Source organism: Sinocyclocheilus grahami, unplaced genomic scaffold (assembly GCF_001515645.1).
Source record: "Sinocyclocheilus grahami isolate Dianchi unplaced genomic scaffold, SAMN03320097.WGS_v1.1 scaffold810.1, whole genome shotgun sequence".
NCBI classification, from domain to species: Eukaryota; Metazoa; Chordata; class Actinopteri; order Cypriniformes; family Cyprinidae; genus Sinocyclocheilus; species Sinocyclocheilus grahami.
Genome location: NW_015505989.1, coordinates 431,276 through 453,971, shown reverse-complemented (window position 1 = coordinate 453,971; position 22,696 = coordinate 431,276). Strand labels below are relative to the sequence as shown.

Sequence of the window (22,696 nt, the reverse complement as noted above, 5' to 3'; positions counted from 1 at the left end):
TTACACACATTTACACACACTTACACTCACACATTTACACACACACACACACTTACACATTTACACACTTACACTCACACATTTACACACTTACACTCACACACATTTACACACTCACACACATTTACACTCACACACACACACACACACACACACACACACTTACACTCACACACACACATTTACACTCACACACACACACACATTTACACTCACACACACACACACCTCTCACACACACACACTTATACTCTCACACACACACACTTATACTCTCTCACACACACACTTATACTCTCTCACACACACACACTTATACTCTCACACACACACACTTATACTCTCACACACACACACTTACACTCTCACACACACACACTTATACTCTCACACACACACACATTTACACTCTCTCACACACACACACACACTTACACTCTCACACACACACACTTACACTCTCACACACTTACACTCACACTCTACACACACACTTACACTCTCGCACACACACTTACACACACACACACACACTTACACTCTCGCACACACACTTACACTCTCTCACACACACTTACACTCTCACACACACGCACGCACGCACGCACACAGTCTGATAGCAGGAACGTGGTGACGCTTATTACGTGCATCTGCGTCCCCGTATGACCTGCATGTTTCAGGCAGACGAACTCAATGCACGCCAGAGACTTAGCAGCTGCCTTTATCATCGCCAACAGAAAATTCTGAGTACATTTAGAGAGAGAAAGAAAAATCTAGGACTCTAGGCTAGTCAGATTCGGTGACATAAACCAACAGGCAGCGTCGACTGAAGCTAACTAACGTTAGCATGAGGCTAAACATTCAGGCTACAGATGGAGATAACCTGACGCAGCCATAAACACACACACACACACACGACTCCAAGCTGCATACATGTACATATCAACAGAACCCCAGCAGAATATGTCACACTGATTCAGGAGAATCTGTTCTGTTGCTGCTCTCCGGAAGCTGGAGAAGAAAAGCTCGACACGTACCTGAGCACCGCGTCCTCTTTGCTGCATTTCGCGGGCGGCGAGAACGCGTTTCTTTTGTTGAAGAGTTTATGAAATAACGTGGGGGCCATAATGGACCCACAATTCTGGAGTTTTTGTGTTTAACTCTCGAGCCACACTCGACTCCCGCAGACGGACTCCATTTGTGGGCCAGTCATATGACTGCCGTTAGTCACACGAGCTGCTTGGCAACGCCACTGCTCTCTGATTGGTCGAGTGTTCGCTGCGCTCCCCTCCGCTTTCCTGATTGGCTGATATTTTGGTTCGTGGACCACGTGGTCAGAATGGCTGTGTTGATGTTTTGGAAGCTGTATTTCACACGAAAACATTAAAAGAAAGATCAAATGCACAATAAGAATGTTCTTTATTCGTCTTTTAGTACGCATACATCTTTTACCTAAACATCTCATTTAAATAATTTAATTTGTAAAGCTCTCTTTCCATTTAAAACCTATATTTGGCATGTACACATCTATTCCACAATCACTGCAAGGCATTGTTGCTTTCTCATTTTGCTGACTGTGCATTAAAATCATCAGGTAAGTTCTTCTCGATTCAGCTCTTTGAACGGTCTCGCTCCAGTGCGCACGTGTTCATCCATCTCGAGGTCTTCGAAACACTGCATGGCCATTAAACTCACACACTAATGTTTGTATTAGCTTTAAGCAGGTGTTGACTGCCCTCTGCTGGTCAGAGGCGATGATCCAGTAATCTTGTGAGCAAGACTGAAGTCCTCAGACAGAGGTTATCTAGAAAGAGCACAAATGCACACACAAGGAACATGAATTCCATTTAGATTTGAAAAATGTCAATACGGGGAAATGAGACAAGAAAATTACCGGTTTGGCAGGAAACTTAAAGGAGCGTGTTTGTTTCAGTCTCTGGAAAAAGGCTTCTCTCTCACGCTCATTTGCAAAGTCAAAAACCGTCACAGGCCATGAGGAAATGTCTCTGGGTTCCACCGACACGCTTCCGCTTGCGTGAACCGGCTTTACTCCAGAGTCCTGCTGGTCTGTTTTACCACGTTTATGGCTCGATACATTCCGAATGCTCACAATATCGCTGAACGTCACTTTTCTGCATTTTATTGGCTTTTCCTGTTCTGCAAAACACTGAAAAGAAAGGGGTTTCTCGTTATCCTGTTGAGGTTCTGCTGTATGTACAGACACAGTGACCATCAGGAGCATTCCTCACTTCTAGTAGAATGCAAGAGGGAAGCACTTATGAATGTGACCATACATAGGCATAATATGAAAGACGTAATGCAGTATTAATCACCTTTTTCACAACAGGGGAAAGAACTACAACCCTAGTATTCACAGGTGTTCTCTCATTAGCTGATTTGAACACACATCCTGCAAACAGCAGAAACAGAGCTTTATTTCATTTTTTAAAAAAACAAAAAAAGAAAGTCTACAGTATTTAAAACTTCCACGGAGTGAAACTCAAGTACCTGATGCAATATCTGATGCCAAGGTTTCAGAGGGCACACGTAAAGGAGAGAGGCTGAGAAATATATCATTAAAGTACATTCTTTGTGATGACCTTCAGCACATATTATACAGTGCTTGTCAAAGGTTTGGAAACATTACGATTTTTTAATGTTTTTAATGAAGTCTCTTGTACTCAACAAGGCTCAAAATAAATTACAATTACAATTTTAAAAAAAAAACATTTCTATTGTAATATATTTTAAAATGTAATTTTTCCCTGTGACGTGTGTGTGTTTAATAGAAATGAATGCTTTTTATTCAGCAAATATGAAAAATGAGTGAAAATATTTATAATGTTACAAAAGATTCTATTTCAAATAAACGCTGTTCTTTTGAACTTTATTTATCAAAGAATCCAGAATTTAAAAAAATAAAAATTCCACAAAATATTAAGCTGCAAAAACATTGATAAAAATGTAAACCATTATTAATAACTGATCATCAATAATAATTAAGCAGCAAATCAGAATATTATACTGATTTCTGAAGATCATGTGACACTGAAGACTGGAGGAATGATGCTGAAAATACAGCTGCACATCACAGAAATAAATTACATTTTACAATATATTCACATAGAAAATAGCTATTTCAAATGACAATAATATTTCGTAATATTACTGTTTTTACTGTATTTTTAATCAAATAAATGCAGCCTTGATGAGCAGAAGAGACTTCATTAAAAACTTTTTAAAATCATGTTTCCAAACTTTTGACAAGTACTCTCTCATATATATACACATACATACATAAAGTGAGTGAGTGAAGTGACATGTGGCCAAGTATGGTGACCCATACTCAGAATTAGTGCTCTGCATTTAACCCATCCAAAGAGCACACACACAGCAGTGAACACACACCCGGAGCAGTGGGCAGCCATTTATGCTGCGGTGCCCGGGGAGCAGTTGGGGGTTTGGTGCCTTGCTCAAGGGCACCTCAGTCGTGGTATTGAAGGTGGGAGAGAGCGCTGTACATTCACTCCCCCCACCTACAATCCCTGCCGGTACGAGACTCGAACCCACAACCTTGGGTTATGAGTCCGACTCTCTAACCATTAGACCACGACTTCCCCAATACATACACACACACACACACACACATATATATATATACACACACACATACACACACAATTTGAATAGTCTGTGTATATATGCATTTATAAAGGCCTTACCAAATAGGTGACAAAGAAAACGATTTCTCTTCAGCAGGGTTTAATGATAGTTCTGCATAAAATAAATGTCAAACAGCCTTTCATATTGACAACACGGCGCTAAAACATTTGTGTGAAATGCATCAGCAGTCGCTGCATTAATAGCAGCTATGAATGATAAACAGCCATGACATACCGAGAATGGAGGAGAGATTTGGAGGCTGCTGCAGCGCTAACTCCTGCGCATGGCTGTGATCTAGAAGAGTTGAGTTTTTCACGGTGTTCATCATCCCATCTTCATCAAGTAAGGCTGTCCCCTCATCTGAGTGTCATGAGAGATACCCAAACAGTAATGTTCACTGAAAGCACTAGAAAGTCAAATATTGCATCTAATGATTTCTTCCGAGACACACTCAGACATACATTTTTGGCTGAACTAATCTTCTTTTAATCAGAGTTCTAAAACTAATTATACCATAATTGTCAGTTTTGCGAAACTCCTCGATGGATGAAAGCGTGGAGTCCGTGTTTGAAGCTGGAGAATCTACATCCAAGCAATCCAGCAAGAAGCTGGAAACACCAGAGGGCATCGTGAGACCTGGTCAAGAACAGAGAACAGATCTGCATAGGTCCGTGAGGAAATATAACCACTCAAAGCATTGAACAGGGCGCTTCAAAACCAACTTGTGGAGTCCTGGCTGAAGTCCTTGGAGGCACTGGGAGTCGACATGCCCTGCTGAGAGCAGAGGAGAGTTGTTACACTACTAGACACCATATGGCTGTCTGCAGACCCAGTCTGACTCGTACAGCTTGCAGACTTTAGACTCATTCACACAAACTCCTTGTTAGAGCTCAGCAGTGATATCAGAGCGCTCGTACCTCAGCATGACCTCTCCTGCATCCTGAAATCAACGACTGGCCATTCAGACATCTTCCACCTGCCTTTATAGCTCTGGAACTGAAATTCGCAGAATAAAGAAACACATTTATCGCATTAGTAGCAAACATGATGCTCATAACCATCTTCCACCGTGCCAGTGGTTTAGCTCATGAATATTAAGTAGTTCATGCTGCCTCGCATGATAATGTTCCACATGTGTATGCGAGACTTGAATGAGGCTGCACCCAAAATCACATATTTGCTTTAACTCAAAATATGACTGCTTTAAAATATGAGACACCAATATTTCAGGACACATGCTTATTCGATAACGGTTTTATTTCCTATTTGGGTTTACGTATATGCTTTATTTTTTTAAGATTAACTTTTTTTCCCCAAGGCATTGTTAGATGCCAGTGTTTCTTGTCATAACTATGCAAAGATTTGATTTCAAAAACAGCATCATAGCCATTAAACTATATCTTATGAATTTAAATCTGTATTTAACCTCACAACGATCTCAAAGTAAAAAGCGGTGCTAAAGTCGGATTTTGTGGTGGCTGTGCTTTAAAATTAAATGTTTATCATCTTAATTCAAGTGATGAAGGATTTTGAAAGTCTGACAGTAATTAGTGTTGAGCACTACTGTAATGTTAATAAAGTGATTGGAATGGTTACACTACTTATTACATTTTAAATAGGGTAATTTGTAATTTCCAAAGTAACCTTCCCAACACTGGCAACAACATTGATGCAGCTCAGATCAAATCAGATCATTACGCAAAAACAGGAGCAGAGTTCACTGCATGAAACTGGCAGATCAAAATAGTTTGAGAAGTGAATCTGGACAGGGCTTGCTTGTTTGTTTTTAAAATAAAAAAATATATATTTTTGGCAAATATAAAAGCCTTTTCACACCAAAAGTGAAACGAATGCGCCTCAGGCTGAAGGGAAAGTACATCCACGTCCGTACCGTAGAATGCAGAAGAAGAAATATCAACACTCTTCAGCAGAATAAAAAAAAAGACACAAATGTTCGTCTAGAGTAATTTGTGCTTATTAGTACGGCTGACCTGGATCACCGAAGCTCAGAAGCATATAGAATGGGATTAAATACATAAAGCATATTTGTGTTGTTTAACAATTAATTATTGCAGGTTCGATAATTCGATTAATTAATCATAATCCGAGTTGCATTATTTTTATTCATTTTGAGGAATACTGAATCTGTGTATTTTGTGTGTGTGTGTGTGTGTGTGTGAGATGATTTAATGCATATTCATATTTATTTTAACATCTGATTTCTCTCAACATGTGGACAGGAGAGCTGTCAATCACTAAATTGGGGGGAAAAAAGTAACTTGCGTTACTTATTTGAAAAAGTAACTTCGATATTCTCTTGTAAATTAAAAAGTAATGCGTTACTTTACTAGTTACTTGAAAAAGTAATCTGATTACGTAACTCGCGTTACTTGTAACGCGTTACCCCAACACCGTATACGAGGACGATAACCGTGACAGACGGAACTATGCGAGAGAGCGCAGCTCGTCCCGAGGTTTATCTACTTCTCTGCTACAAACTCAAAGCATCTACGTTTTCTCAATTAAAAACAACAACATACTTTTAAGGCGTAGAATATAAGTAGGCAAACTGGGACGAATCCTAAAGCTCTTGTTTGAAAGGCTCACAGATTTCTCTTCATTAATATTCATGATTCATTCACAGGCATAACTTTAGTGCATTTGGCAGAAATCAAACCTGTCTTTGTTGCATCCGTATGCTTTTAACTTCGAAAGCTGGCGAGCGCTGCGTTTAGCCCCATGCCTTTGAAAACCTAGGAGTTAAAGAATGACAAGTTATAACGTGTCGATAAGCAGCGCAGGACTAGAGGTGAACCGCTTCGTACTGTAGCACGGCGCAGCTCTCATCGGCGTCGCGTTGCGCCCGGGGTGTTTTCCACTAGACGCTTTCCTAACAAGCATACTTCAGAAGCTACACTACAAGCGTACTTGAGAAGCTATACTACAAGCGCACAAACCCGAGCTTTAACTGTTGCGGTCGTTAAAGTGGGCGTGGCCTACAAATTAATCGCAGAGCGCTCGAGGAACGTTACCAGGCAACGTTAGTATAAGTCCTAATCACCTGATCTATAAATGTTATCTATTATAGATCAGAGGTCCTAATACATATGAAGCCGTGAGGTAATTAAGCGCTTAGCTGCCATAAAATGATAATAGAGCTGGGAAACCTTCTTCTGTATTAGCCCTTTAAATAATATGAACTGAAATGCTTACAAATGTCATGTGAATAAATTTGCAAACCAATAATTGTGCTGTAGCTGTGAAACACAATCCAGAGACCTTCAGTAAGTGTTGATTCTGCAGGACTGAAGTATTTCAGAGCTGGGAGACTTTGGGCTTGTGTAATATCACTGCTGTTTTCATGTTTATTAATGTTTGTTCATGTTATGCAGGGATTCCCAAAACACTTAAAATAAAATATTCACTTGAAATATCTCGGAGGAAGTTAACATATATCATAAAATATCATGCCTAATCAGCCTCACCAATTTGACTGCTTATGATGCATACTTCTGCACTTTTGAGTAGTGAACTCATTTCAGTTTTATAATTTATACACCCGATTACATTTCATGCATTTACTCGACGCTTTCCTAACAAGCATACTTCAGAAGCTACACTACAAGCGTACTTGAGAAGCTATACTTCAAGCGCACAAACCCGAGTTTTAACTGTTGCGGTCGTTAAAGTGGGCGTGGCCTACAAATTAATCGCAGAGCGCTCGAGGAACGTTACCAGGCAACGTTAGTATAAGTCCTAATCACTGATCTATAAATGTTATCTATTATAGATCAGAGGTCCTAATACATATGAAGCCGTGAGGTAATTAAGCGCTTAGCTGCCATAAAAGGATAATAGAGCTGGGAAACCTTCTTCTGTATTAGCCCTTTAAATAATATGAACTGAAATGCTTACAAATGTCATGTGAATAAATTTGCAAACCAATAATTGTGCTGTAGCTGTGAAACACAATCCAGAGACCTTCAGTAAGTGTTGATCCTGCAGGACTGAAGTATTTCAGAGCTGGGAGACTTTGGGCTTGAGGGCCATTCTGTTCGGCTGCAGTCTCCTCCTTTGGAGGCTCCACTTTGGGCTTGGGTTTGGTGACGATATGATTGCAAGCAGAATACAGCTCCTGTGTAACGATGAAGATATAGTTAGAAGATTCAGTTCTCAAGAGGACATACATGGGTCAAAACCTGCTAAGGGGACTGAAACAACAGGTTTAAAAAGTGATTTTTCATGAGTATTTACAGCAGGATCTGCATTTTCATGGGTTTAAATAAAAGATTTGTGTTATAAGAGACAATAAAGACAACTTTGTGCATCAAAACCACTCCTTACCTAATAAAAATGAACTTGATTTACAAAAAAAGTTAAGTTTGCAACAGTAAATGTTACAGAACGTAACATTTTTGACAAGCCAAACATGTCAGAGAAGTCATGAAATTAGCTTCATTCTGTAAAATAAGTATAATGAGCTACACAAAAACCATTTCGAACATCTCCAAGGTGTTTTATAATACCCAGAAATCAAACATATTCTCACCCCTTACACACATTATCGCGTCCATCATACGCATGCAAAAGCGGACGAGCGGAAAAGCAAGCTCATGCGAAGTCGCTGTGTTCCAAAGTTCGAGTTTGGAGAACTGTGATCTGCGAACTCGTATCAGATTGATACGTCATAGCATGACCTCGTAGCTGAATTAAAAGAATAGAAATTTAATTCTGCAGCTCAGCTGCAGTTTTGACTACGTCATCGTCATCTTTCTGAGAAGGAGAAAATAGCGGCCTGAGCGGCTTAAACATGCTGTTGTCAGAGACCTTAATGTACGTAATACACAAGGAGTTACATAATACATCGTTTTTGTTTTTTTATGTACAAACCACACATTCTGACTAGGATTCTGGCATTCCTAATTTGAATATTTTCAATAATTTTTCCTAATTTTGGCGATAGATTAGAACTGTTAAATGAGTGTGAGTCCATGTAGTCGTCCAATTTAACTCTCATATGCTGACATTTCTGGAACTTGACGGGTGTTTTTAATATAATGTAGTTTGATCAGTATCTTCTCACTATCATTTTACAATAAAACATAATACATTTTTACATGATTTGTTACATTTAAGTACCCCTTAGCTGATTTTGAGCCATACGGATAACCAAAATACTAAATGAAGTTTGTACCTTTGTTTTGGCCTGAATCTCTTGAGCTTTAACCACAGGGTCCTGGCTGAGACCCTGTTTGCTTTGCAGATTCATTTTGTTGTTCATCCAGGTCATGGTTTCATTCACCTGCTTGTCCACCTTCATCATCTCCAGCTCATCCAAATGATCATACAGCTCATCCTGAGTTTAGAGATAACAAATAATGTGATTCATCCAAATGTTTTCAACAATGTTACCCTATGAAAGAAACTAATGGGGTTTAAAAGACACTTAAAAGGCAGGGTAGGTTATCTGGTTCAAAACATTTTTTTGTTATGCTGGTTGAAAGTCTCTTCACATCCCAACAGCAATCACTAATTTAACTGGTCTAAATGTATTTATATGGTCTGTGGAAGTCATAGCACATAAAATGTTCGTCCAATCATATCTCTCAGTCCGAGGGCTACGATAGGCTGTCCTACCTGCCTGTCAGTGTATGTATTTGCAAACCTGCATGCACCCGGTTCACGCAGACATGCTGCATCATCAGCGCTTTCCATTACGCTACTGCAGAGCGAGCGAGAATGGCAGCCGTTATCATAATTTTTTTGCGACATGACGTAATCTGACAGCGTTGCATTCAATCCTCCACCAACACCATCTCTCATCATGTCGCTGCCTGTATTTTAGAGGAGGCGTGGCTTTGGAGAGTGATTTGCAGGGAGGGTGAGATCTTATGCATTCAAAGCTAGCGTGCTATTGCTAGCCTCTCCGAAATCACCTACCCTACCTTTAATATTCAGTAATTTTATCGATTCAATTGCACTGACATATTGGATGAAAACAAAACAAGCACTAACTTTGACGGTTATTGAAATTAACTAAATCTTGAGCTGAAAAAAAAAGACTTGTCTTTTTGTAGAGCTGCTTTTCAGCTGAAGTTAAATGTTTCAATTTAACAATATTATTACTTTTATTTTACGGTTTGCTAATGTGAAGCTGCTTTGAAAAAGTCTGTATTGTATAAAACGCTATATAAATAAATGTGACTGGACTTAACGAGTGATTACCTTGGCCTTATAAGCCTCGACGACTTTCGTGTACTGCTGGATTTGCCTTCCGAGCTCATCCAAAGCTTTTGGCCGCTCCTCTGCCTCCGTGTATCGCTTCTGAATCGGCTCTCCCAGTTTCTAGGAGCAAACGTTTTTTTTTTTGTTCATTCTTTTTAAAAGGTTGACGATTTCAAATGTCAACAAATCAGTCACACCTACCTTCAACTCCACCAGTTTATCGATGTATACTTGCTTCTGCTGGTCCTCTCCTTCTTCATACAACCAGTTTTCAGTGTCCTCCAGTTTCAAGGAGAAAGAATCTCGATCCTGAATTGAAAGACGTTGCTTAATAAAAACCATCACTTATAAACACAGGTATCTTTATGAATGAAGGCAAATGCATGTAGATACTCACAGCCTCGCTGACAAAGTTCTCCAGCACTCCGTGCAGTTTGTCTCTCATTTCATAAACATATTCCTCCACATAGTTCTTTGCATCGTTTCTTTCTTTCTCCAGCTTATCCTGCATAATCATCTTCCCCTACAGGCAAGAAAACACAACGTCAGCAACCAACTCTAGAAGAGGCGCCTGGATTGGCAGACAGTCATTTATCAGTGTTCAAGTGTTTAAATTATGTTTATTTTAGATTTTTATGATTTAATTAATTGTTCATTTTCACTTACAAATGCACTGTAGTTCTTAAATTAAGCCCAGTTCAGGAAACACTGGTGTAATGTAATGTTCAATGCATTTTATGATGTTGATATAAAAAATTGGAATATATTTTCTTTCTCTTTGCTTTGTTATTTCTATGTTACATTTAATGGTAAATTAGATCAAAGGTAATTTATAATAATAACCTAAAATGAGTAACCTTGATTAAGTTACTAACTACAGTTATCATGTAATCCGTAATCAGTAACAAACTACAATTTGTAAGTAATCTACCCAGCACTGATTAAGTCATTTTTATATTCCAGTAAGCTTTATCAAGCAATATGAAGATGAAAAAAGAAGAAAAGTTGCTTGATTTTAAAAGTGACTTTTGTGTGAGTGGTGTTTCATGCACATACAAAAGGGAACAAATCCTTCAGTGTTTCCCCTAAAGCTGCACGATTAATCGTCAAAAGTCTGCAATCTCGAATAAAACCCCCACGTGATCTTATTTCTAAATGTCAAATGTGTAATAGACACAGGCAAATCGTTGTCAAAGTCATGCCGAAACATTCAAATCTGCGTTCGCGCTGCCGAAACAGCTTCACAAACAGCTTCTTTTCAACGACACAGTCATTCATATTAATCACAGAAGTACTGGGATAAAGGTTTATAGTTTGGATATAAACACTGACGTCTACTGTAGCAATCCAAATGGAGTAAATCACCTTTTAAAAAGTATTTAGCTCTTCAAATAACGTTTGAGTTGATTGACACTAGGTGGCGACAATTGACTGTCATTGATTCATTCATTTTAAAGATTCGTGCAAAAACACGGATTCATCCAGTAATGAAACAAGTTAAGTATTTATGAGTGAATCATTGAATCATTCATTCAAACCAATTTTTCTTAAATAATTCATTCAAATTAAACATTTTAATAGACTGCAGCAATTACAGCCTCTAGTAAATTACATGTTATTTTACTTTAGTTCAGAATCGTGGGAGAATCATGATCTCTTTTTGAAACAAATCGTGCAGCTCTAGCTTCTCCTACAGAACGCTAATCAGAGAAACTGATCGCTGTGGTGTGGTTCGAGTGCTTTGCGCATTGTGCCGTACCTCATTCTCCATGAACAGATTGAGCGCTTCACCGGCCAGCTGCCAGTTCAGGCTGTTCTCGATGGGCAGATCCACTGTCTTTGTTTTCACTTTGGCTTTCTTGGCTTGTGGAGGCTGTTCATTCTTCTTCTCCTCCTGTTTGTTGTCTTCTGTTGAAGTCTAAAAGTCATTATAGTTAGTTAATTTCCCATTTTTCATTGCAAACATTGTGTTGTAGAGCAGTGGTGGGTTGTGGGTTTCAAAGGGGAAAAAAAGGCTCCCATATCTGTGTTACTGATGTCAAATTGTGTCCAATCAAACTCTGTTTTACCATTAAACAGGCGAAGTGATGCAGTACTCCAACGCATTATGTCTGTTTAATCAATCACATGACTCTTCCTGTACTGTGTATTTTGGTCAAATCAACATTTATTTGTTTCTCTCAAAGTTTTCCTCTCCACCTTATGGAGTTATTTCTCTAGCTACAGATCTCCAGTTCACCACTGCCACTTAAATCTTCTGTAAAGCTGCTTTGAAACAATGTGTATTGTGAAAAACACCATTGAAACTATGCAACGTTCAAAGACTGTCCAGACTACAAAGCATGACAATCACAACAATGTGTTTCCTGCAGTGAATAACTGGCTGTCGAGAGTCTGAAACCAACAAATTACAGTTATAAACCAAAATTGCTCATTTTTCCTACCAGTGTCATTTGAATCATTTTGTATGAAATCGGACCAATGCAGTTCACTTTTGGTACCGTGTTGGGTTGCCAATGCAAAATTTGGGTCTTCTCAAACATAAGCCTGGTATAATATTCATATGAGGGCACATACAAGCTGTACAATGCCATTTAAAAATGACATTTTTGATTTTATGTCCCTTTTTTCTTCCTCGGTTTCTTTTACATTATTTAGATATTTCATATGACAATAAAATACAAATAATAAAAGCATCAGTCTGTCAGAAGAAATGAACTTTACATGCACAACAGGCAGGCTGCAATTGGAAACGCATGCTTTGTATTTGTTGAAATGCTGTATATTTGGTGTTGGTGTGCAAGTGTATTCACACACCTCCATGTCTTCAGTGTCTGATTTCTTATCAGCATGTTCTTTCTGATCATCCCCTTGAGCCTTCTGTACTTCCTGATCCACTTGCATCTTGTTCTTTAAGGAGCAAATACAATGAATGTTCACAGGGTCTTGTAAATGGCTATGGCCACAAACACACTCGAGCTTTAGGAGTCATATTGAATGGTCCTATAAACTTTTGTTTTTGCATCTCACAAGTGTAAATGTATGGAAGATTATTTCCACCACAGAATGAAAAATAAATTAATAATAATAGCAACTGCGACTTTTTAGGCTCACAATTCTGACCTTTCCCCCCCTACCCCTTCACACTTTTGAATCCAGTGGGGGGAAAAGTCAGAATTTTGAGTTTAGAACTTGCAACTGCAAGATACAAATTTGCAATTTTGAGAAATCTAAATTGTGAGAAATTTGCAAAGACCTTATTTTTTTATATATTTTTATTCTGTAGCAGAAATGAGCTTCCATATAAGCTTCAGTTATGGTTATCAATCTCAACAGTATTCATTTCAGGAGAGACTCCTGTATTCTGTACACACGCAGAACGACAGTAAGAGGATTCCCTTCCACGTTTAAATTTTTTACTAATGCTCACAAAACAAGTCACATTTTTACAGCTAATGCTTTAGAGCTAACTGCTCTGCGCCAAGTGGATCCCCTGATGTGATGGGATAGACAAAACCATTAGAAATGCCATCAGCAGTGATGACTTTACCTCATCTTCTTTGGCTGGAGTGTCCATCTCCATGGGTTCCTCTCCCTCAGCAGACTTCACAACCTCCACCAGTGAGGCGTTGGACACACTGAAGACCCCGTGCACATTCACACGCACCTTCACCTTCACCTTGGAGCTCTCGCCTGACGGCTGAGGCACCACCTTCTGGATAGTAAACTGGCCTGCGGGCAGGCAAAAATCAGTCAATAGGGTTGCACAATTAATCAGAATCATGATTTATGGTTCTCTCGATTAAGCATAATCGTCTGTAAAGCTAGCTCGCTGATTGAATCCTGAAAACATAGTTTTTTATTTGACATTTATATTATCTTGCATTGATAACAAGCCTCCACAAGCTTTCTTGCTTGGGATTGCCAGATATCAAGAGATTAAACTCCCAATAATGTATGCAAACTCTTAGATGGACTTTTTCAGCCCATCTTCACAACCTGGCAACACAATCATCTGGAGCGCACACACACTCTCTGCACTGCAAAAAATGCACTGATGATTTGAAAACATTGACAAACAAGTATGTTGAAGTTTAGCGATCTCCATTGCGCTTCCTTCACAGGGCCGCTTGTGCAGTTTGCTGCGAATAAACCTGTGAGCAAACCTTCTCAGTGATGAACTGTATTAAAGCCAAACATGAATCTCAACTATATTGTTTGCGACTGTGGTTGCTGAATCAATGCACTTACACTCTATGCTACATTACAAAGTCTTTAATGGAAAATCATTAAACGATAAAAATAAATTGCAAATTAAAAAATGTTTACAAATGCACGTACTGTGAAATAAAATGCAACCTGTTTGTTTGTTATTTTCACACGTTATTAGAGTAAAACAATAGGCTTCTGAATATGATTTTGTTTTGTGTGGACTAGTGTAATGTACTAAATGAAGCAGTACTGTGCAGAGCATTCCCAACACACCTATGGTAGGATCCGGATATGGCAACTCTTTGGAATTGTTGTAGTAGGCCTCTAAAGAGAAAGGCTCCCTCCGGTAGAAAGTTAACACTTTAGAGAAGGGGGCGGCATGGTTCTTCGGGAAAACTTCGCAATCACTGCAGTGCAAGACAGCATGTGACTTTTAAAACAGTGAACTAAGAGTTAATCACGACACACACAGAACCAAGAACGCACCTGATGCCTTCATCAGCTGCTGAGGTCCACTTCAGAGAGATGGGGTAGGGAACCACTTCTGTGATGGAAAACTCGCGCACTTTGAAGGCGGGCGACAGGATTGCACACTGAGGAACAATAAACATTAGTTTGCAACACTAGGAAACACTGTAGGCAGTTATTATGAGAAACAACAGAAAAATTAACTCTGGTGTTGTACTGGTGGTACAAACCATCACAGGAAGTTATTTTCACAATTCTGTGATTACAAAAGTATTTAATCTGATAATTATACATTGAAGCTGTTTAATATCATTTTAAATGTAGCTACTTGCATTTTGTTAGTAGCCTGGTAGGGTTGCACAGCCAGTTCTTACTTAAATTGGAAAGTAAATTTCACACTTAAGGCTTAATAACTACTAGCTCCTTTGTAACTCTGTACTTCGTTTGGTTGCACCATTTGTTCTAGTAACGTGCAGTCACAAAGAAGTTTACAGTAATGATCCAACAGCACGCTTCAGATCTATGAGTAGAATTGACTATTTCAGTTTATCCGGTCCTGTTCTCCGTGTACAGTGTACAGTGTTTAACAGTCGGTCTGTGAGAACTGACCGTAGACAGGAGAGCAGTCCTGTCGCTGGACACCAGTGATCGAAAAACAGATTACGGAGTGCACTGTTAGTTACAGCGCTTACTTCCTTTTTATTCATATTGCTACCAATTTCATTATTTGTGGTGGGGGAAAAAACGTAATAGAATCACTTTATACCATGGTCTGTCTGAATACTGGATTCTAATTGGCTGGCAGGTATACATTAAAACTGTTTAATGCACAGGTAGTTCCAAGTCAGTTTAATCATCGTTCTATATTAACGCGCTGCTTTCATTGATGCACACACACAGAAACATTTGTGAGTACAGAAACTTGTCGTTAACGCTGCTCCGCGACTTTTATTAATAAAATAGCTTTGATACTAAATTATATTTCTCAGCAACAAGGAGGTAAACACGCTGTTTCTGAAGTAACTAAACCGCTTCATTGTTTGTAGAGAGAGACGCACAGATGCAGGTATTTCACACACACAACTTTCATCTCTCTTTCTTGATCGATAATTAATTCAAATTAATGCTATAATTTATTAATTCAAATAAATGCGATCTTACACTTACCTATTGCTCATTTCATCTCTGTGTCTGATTTAAAGCGGGCAGAATAATGAGCCATAACTGATGAAAATAGCCGTAATATTTACTGTTCCGGTCAAATATTGCACTGCAAACATCATTAACCGCTTTAACTTGTCAGTGCTGGCAAATGTCCATGGTATAAGCAGGATAATGCATGACTAGTGGTGCATTAAATTAATTTAATGCACTGCTTCGTGTCAGGTGGTTCATTGCCTCCATGCCGTGCATTAAATTAGTAAATTACAGCGATGGATTATCCCTTAATTATTTTACAGATTTTTTTTTTTTTTTTTTTAAATCAACTGAATTTTTATTCATTTTTAAATTAAAATTACAGCAATTGCTATGCATGTGTTTACTATCTTTGAATTAAATAGTGTGATATATATCGAGTTTATATCAGCCATGTGCCACTCTGCGCTCTAAGATATCGGCATCGGCCGTCAAAAAGTCCATGACTGAGAACTAACTTGCAGTGCACATCCTCTGGCCACAGCCTCGTCCGCATTCAACGTCGTACTCAGTTCCTTTCCGAAAAATTTGCTGATTCTGTCTTTGATGGCTGGAGTCCTGGAGGCGCCACCCATGATCTCCACTGCATAGATGTCCTCTTTCTTCAGTCCTGGTTATAGGAGGGGGGGGGGGAATCACTACAGTTGCATCACTGCTTGACGGGAAAGACACGCTGCTAAATGCAAAAGCGCTTGTACTCACTGGTCTGTTCCATGATGCTGCGCAGCGGAGCTTCCACCTTGGCCAGCAGCTCGGCACAGAACTCCTCAAACTTGCCTCTGGAACAAGAGAGTCATCAAGATATTATTAGACATGGTATTTTAACTAATTAACCCACTGACATCATAATGCACAAACATCTCCCCATCACAGTTCAGTGCCTGACATCAAGCTCCTAGTTTAGCTGTTGGCATGTGGTTACTAACCTGTTGAGCGTGCCTGAGACGTCGATGTCATTCATGAAGCATTCAATGTTGAGTGGCAAGTCCGAGGAGTTGGCGCTCATGAGTTTCTTCAGTTTCTCGCACTCCTGGTAGAGACGCACCAGAGCGCGGGGCTTCGATCGCACATCCAGCTTGTACTTCTGCGCAAATTCCTCACAGAAGTACTTGACCAGCACTTCATCGAAGTCTTTACCACCCAGCTCAGGATCAAACGCAGAACCCAGGACCTACGTTAATCAGCCAACAGAAGCACTGAGGGTCAAACTGTTGCTACCAATTAGACTGTGCAAAACTACACATTTTAAAAACGGTTTCTTAAGAGTCATTCATATAGCATATGCATGCTCTAAAATAGAACAGAAAGCGGGTGTCGACATGACATAAAAGTAAAACTCATGGAACTAGACATGCATGTGTACATTGGCCAACAATCTGGAGTCCAATATTACTTAAGTAATTTACTTATGTAGAAGTTGTTACAAAATCAGTGCTTTAACCCTTGGGTTTTCCTAATTTAGTTCCCTTGTGATCCTCGGCAGTCAAAACAGACTAAGTGACTTTTTTTTTTCCTAATGAAATTAATGAACTATATTTTGTCTCAATAATATTTATTATTTAATATTTTAAGGGAATTTCATGATGCTAGACAAGTAAATTAAGCAAAGTGTCAACATAATAAAAATATTAGATATATATATATATATTATTTTCAATTAATAGTGTTTAACAAGTCAAACATAATACGGTCAAGATGGCCGAGATACCCGTGTAGTCCAATACTTAAACACATGCGATATGTCAAATACAGACACTTCAATGTATTTACAGATTCATGTTTCACTGAATAGGTTATTTATTGTACTGTGATAAAGCCCAGAACTGTAAGCACTAGCAGAACTAAAGGTGCCAGAATAAACGTGAAATGCATGTCAAACGCTGTCATCAAACGTGAAACAGCCGTGTCGTCATCAGAGCTCAAACTCTTCTTAGCAATTACGTGTCACAGCTATTCTCTGAAATGTTTTTATCTAAATTTATAAAAGCACATAGAAAAATTTAATTATAGCTGATCTCACGAAGCAGATTTAAGCTTGACCCACCTCTAATAATAATAATAATAATAGTGTGATTGAGCATTCCAATCTAAATTCATGTTGTTGTAGTATCATGTATATGCTATTATAATTAGTTAATATTTTAAGCTTTTATTTTTATACTTACTGTTTTTTTTTGTTAAGTGCTTTTGTAATTTTTATTAGCTTTTGTTTATTTTAAATTACTATTCAGGTTTAATGTCACTTTTAAAGGTTTAATTTCACTTTTAGTTTCGGTTTCGCTTTAGTTTTTGTTGTTTTTTTTCTTTCCAGTTAGTAATTTTAGTGCTTCAACTTAAAGTATAACATTTTTTTTAATAAATTCAGTTTAGTTTTTCCATCTAATCATTTTATTTTATGTTTTAATAGTTTTAGATTTAGTTAACAATAATAACCTAACCCTGCCCAGAATATTAACATGCTGTGACGGTTAAGAACGACCACCACAGAAAGTATGTGGAGAAAAAGCCTCACCTTCAACTTGCCCTTGTTAAAGGCACACACAGAGACCTGGTAACCAGCGTGGCCAACATCCACGAACACCACAGTCCTGGGCTTTTCCTCAGGAGCAGGCAGGTCCTGTTTGTAGATCCCATACGCCAGCGCAACTACAATTAAAGTTAACACATTAAACTCTTAAAACTAAAAGTAGAGTTAAAAGAGTCATAAGGAAACACTTATTTGCTTGTATTTTTAACGCTTTGGGTGCTTGACGCAGTTCAATACATTTCTGTTTTGTTGGAAAAGGAATAGCTCAAATATTCAGCATAACTTTTTCCTTTGTGTTTCACAGAACTGATATAGGTCTGGCATGACAATGACAGAGGTTTCATTTTTGGGTGAACTAAATGCATCTGAATTATCTTACCTGCTGTAGTGTCATTCATGAGTCTGAGACAGTTCAGGCCTGCGATCTGTGCCGCATCCATGACTGATCTTCTCTCGGCATCAGTAAAGAAGCTGGGAACCTATGCAAGAGCATGAAAAAAACAAAAAGAAACACTAACTACTCACATTCATTACATAGTAACTACAACACCTAAGAAATAAAAACATGCATAATGCAATATTCTGAAAATTACATCATTGATGTTTCTGGGACTGACAATGGAGCAGAACAAACAGCAAGAGAATCAGAAGTGAGAAATGCTCAACTCAAAATCAAATCAGAGGCGAAAAACGCTGATGTGAGGTGAAGGCAAATGTATTCAAAGCAGAATACATTTTAATTTTACATAAAATCATAATGTTAATATATATAATATCTTAATATCTTCACACCATACTGTCACATTTAGCAGATTAAAGTTAGGGAATAATAGAATTTACATTTTGTGATGATACAAGCAATCAAGCGTTGAGATTCGCAACATAGTATGTATCGCCTTATGTGTATATACTTTGTTTGCCGATAAAATTAGACAGACACATATATATATATATATATATATATATATACACACATATACATACACACAGCTTTACAAAAGTGTACTGTGTGCACGCAGGTTAAGTATGATGTAATATATGTATCTAACTTTTAATATATGGGCAATAATAAAGTTTATATTTCTGACAATAAAACAATCAAGCAGTTGAGATAAGAGTTTCAAAATCTGCCATTAGTACTGAAGTTTGACTCGGTTTGCATGCTTTCATTGTGGTTAGGTTAACAAAAGTGTATTTAACACACACGCCATGTGATTACTTTTAGTATTCGGAATTTAAATCTGCCTTTTCCCAAGTGCCATCTATATGATGTTATTGACAGCCTCATATATCACAGCTCTTACAGAAGATGACCACACCACTCTTTGCATTTAGCAGTTCTAAAGAAGAATATTTTAAGTAGACTTAGAAAGACAGAAGAGGCGTACAGAGATGACGCAGTCTGCCACGGGTTTCTTGAGCGCAGCTTCAGCGGTCTCCTTCAGTTTGTTCAGCAGCATGGCAGTGACCTGCTCAATGCTGAACACCTTCTCCTCCTCCATATACATGACCTGTGGAGACAGACAGCATAACGCACTGTGAAATAGCCACAACTGAACAGAGCAGCTGTTACAACATACGCGTGACTATCTGGCATGATCTCTGCTGTTTAATTAGTCTTACCTTAATACCAGTGGTTCCAGTTGGCATCTGAGCGAGATCAAAGACCAGGCTGGACTTTGCCGCCTGAACATACGGGTCACTAAACGCCCTGCCATGGAATCGCTTAAAACCCTGCACAGTGTTCTTGCAGTTTGTGACCACCTTGTTATGAGAGCAGAAATTACCATTACAACTTCTCCCCATCCATGCAATATGTTTTCTTATTTATTTAAAATAAATAAACATCTACCTGGCTTTTGGCGGCTGCCCCTATCGATCGATTACGAGGACCGAATGACACGAATGACCTGAAAAGAGCACATCATCACACATCAATTTAGAACGATCTTAATAAATCATTGTTCTTGAAACTTTAACTTCATGCTCCTTAAAAGAATAGCTTTTAAATTGCTGAAAATGTAAAGGCCATCCAAGATGTAGGTGAGTTTGTTTCTTCATCAGATTTGGAGAAATGTAGCATTGCATCAGTGTCTCAGCAATGGCTCCTCTGCAGTGAATGGGTGCCGTCAGAATGAGAGTCCAAACAGCTGATAAAAACATCACAATCCACACCACTCCAGTCCATCAATTAACATCTTGTGAAGCAAAAAGCTGCGTGTTTGTAAGAAACAAATCCATCATTAAGGCGTTTTAACTATTTTTTAACCAAATACCAAAAGTCCATTATCCATGATATCGCTTCCTCCAGTGAAAAAAGACATCAAAATCCCATTTATTTGTTTAGAGCTGTTTGTTCTTTGGGTTGTAAACGGTGCTTGATCTGTGCAGATTTATCTCCTGATTCAAACCAAACGACTTTTTCACTGGAGGAAGTGTTATTATGGATTTATATTTTAGCTGGAAACAATGATTCAAAGTTAAAAATGTCTTGATTAATTAGTTTCTTACAAACATGCAGCGTTCGGTTTCTCAAGACATTAATTGCTGGACTGGAGTGGATTATTGTGATGTTTTTTTTATCAGCTGTTTGGGCTCTCATTCTGACGGCACCCATTCACTGCAGAGGAGCCATTGGTGAGCAAGTGATGCAATGCTACATTTCTCCAAATCTGATGAAGAAATCATCTCATCTACATCTTGAATGGCCTGAGGGTGAGGAAATTTGCTGAACATTTCTTGGATAAACTATTCCATTAAAAGGCACAGTATGTAAGATTTTTTTATTAAAATATCCAAAAACCACAGTGTTATAGCTCGACTGTGGCATAATAAAAGCTACGCTGCTTTACCCCACATACCCACACCCGGAACCAGCGGAAGCGGTCGACTGTGGCATAATAAAAGCTCCGCTGCTTTACCCCACATACACACGACCGGAAGCAGCGGAAGCGGTCGACTGTGGCATTATAAAAGCTCCGCTGCTTTACCCCACACACTCACGCTCGTTCAGCGCCTCGTTTCGCTTCAACAGCTTTCAGCCTCACCCTGCTTCATTCTACTACATTAATAAATCATTAGCTCATCCATGAACATGATTTCTGCCCGAGTCCCGTCGGATTGCATCGGCTGTGGGGATGCAGACCACAACTCCCATGATTCCACACTCAGTCGCTGCCTCATCAAACTACACCTTTGTCTATTTGTTTATTTTGAATACGCGCCCTCCAGAGGCGAAAATTACATATTGTGCCTTTAACTAGCAGCCTAATCTTTCATTAGAGTGGTATATCATTGTTATAAGCCAAGCACATTTTAAACACATTAGACATAGTTACAACTCAAAGCATGATTTAATACACAACAGCACTATTTATTAAGATTTTCTCTTTGAAGTAAAGACACCCCAATTCCAAAAAGTAATTTTATAACTACCAGTGGTGATAAAATTCAAGTTATTTGGATTTGTGTGTTTTTTTTTTCGATTTATAACCTTGTCTGTTTGACTGAGGTTCTGTTCTGTCTTTGAGGGCTCATTTACAGCAGCAAAGCATCAACTACAACACAAATCACACTGACTTCTCTTAGATCAGCTTGCCATTAACTCCTATTAACTCTAGACATTTCCTTGGTGCATCAGAATATTATTTAACACTAGTTAACATGACAAAGTCATGCAAATGCTAAAACGATATACTCGACATAATAATAATAAGAGCTGCATAAGGAATAGCTCTGTCTGTCGGTTTCAGAGCGGCCTTATTAAAATGTGCTAGAATGTTCCTGCGGCGCCGGTGTGACGTCACATCAGCTGCACGAGCCACGCTGTAGCACGAGGCTAACCGACCGTTAACCGCTCTCTCATCACAATGAACAACTGCTGCCGTATTTACAGCCAATATTAATCCGATACCATAGCGATGGGAGTATGTGTTAACCAGCTAGACGCTAGTCAGATCAAATCGAACGACATAATGAAAGAAAACATGCTTCTTTCACGGTCCACGCGTGAATGGCTTGTGACAGGTCAGTTTTACAACACATTCAGTCTTTAAGAAGAGGCAGTATACAACTTACGGTGTACATCGGTCGCTGTATTCGTTCGCTACGGTCTCTATTCCTCCGGCCCGAGCCACAGCAACATAACAGCTCTGGAAGCCAACATCAAATCCCACCACTGACATCTTCACTGGAAATCACAACTAACGTACAGCTAAAATACTGGATACTAGCGAGACGTGTCCTTTTAAAAATATATATAACAGTCACGGAGGCGCGTAGCTAAGCTTGTTATTCCTAAAAGTCGTGTTTAGCGCGATTTCATAATTCTCGATGCAGAGACCGGCTGACTGCTGCATGGAAGGGTAAAGCTGCCGGAGTTCACGTCAACCGTCTTATCGCGAG

At 38.9% G+C, this 22,696-nt stretch overlaps 3 protein-coding genes across 4 annotated transcripts in view; all 3 read right to left on the bottom strand.

Moving 5' to 3' along the window:
- The window catches only part of fnip1 (folliculin interacting protein 1), a 42,210-nt gene extending 40,992 nt beyond the window's left edge, over nt 1–1,218 (bottom strand). Inside the window, exon 1 of the mRNA XM_016246765.1 lies at nt 1,038–1,218. Within this exon, the coding sequence (XP_016102251.1) occupies nt 1,038–1,126 (89 nt within the window). The 5' untranslated portion in view covers nt 1,127–1,218. The remainder of the gene's footprint in view (nt 1–1,037) is intronic.
- Nucleotides 1,219–1,402: 184 nt separating this feature from the next.
- On the bottom strand, nt 1,403–6,709 carry LOC107562179 (uncharacterized). Of its 2 annotated transcripts, none has more exons than XM_016246767.1 (11): nt 6,489–6,709; nt 6,341–6,416; nt 4,581–4,659; nt 4,386–4,434; nt 4,177–4,299; nt 3,898–4,023; nt 3,723–3,774; nt 2,509–2,561; nt 2,334–2,410; nt 1,895–2,167; nt 1,403–1,804 (listed from the first exon to the last, which is right to left on the bottom strand). In XM_016246767.1, the coding sequence occupies exons 1-11, from the start codon at nt 6,562–6,564 to the stop codon at nt 1,790–1,792; spliced, it is 999 nt and encodes a 332-aa protein (XP_016102253.1). In that variant the 5' UTR covers nt 6,565–6,709; the 3' UTR covers nt 1,403–1,789. The 2 variants fall into 2 exon arrangements, with proteins under 2 accessions (XP_016102253.1, XP_016102252.1); XM_016246766.1 differs by having other exon boundaries at nt 4,386–4,437; nt 6,489–6,708.
- Nucleotides 6,600–22,696, bottom strand: hspa4a (heat shock protein 4a). Its single transcript, XM_016246747.1, has 20 exons — nt 22,370–22,696; nt 20,145–20,202; nt 19,916–20,056; nt 19,681–19,803; nt 18,672–18,771; nt 18,278–18,411; nt 16,692–16,936; nt 16,468–16,544; nt 16,224–16,375; nt 14,587–14,693; nt 14,374–14,507; nt 13,439–13,620; nt 12,706–12,798; nt 11,648–11,806; nt 10,286–10,411; nt 10,090–10,197; nt 9,889–10,008; nt 8,858–9,019; nt 7,696–7,798; nt 6,600–6,604 (listed from the first exon to the last, which is right to left on the bottom strand). The coding sequence occupies exons 1-20, from the start codon at nt 22,474–22,476 to the stop codon at nt 6,600–6,602; spliced, it is 2,436 nt and encodes an 811-aa protein (XP_016102233.1). The 5' UTR covers nt 22,477–22,696.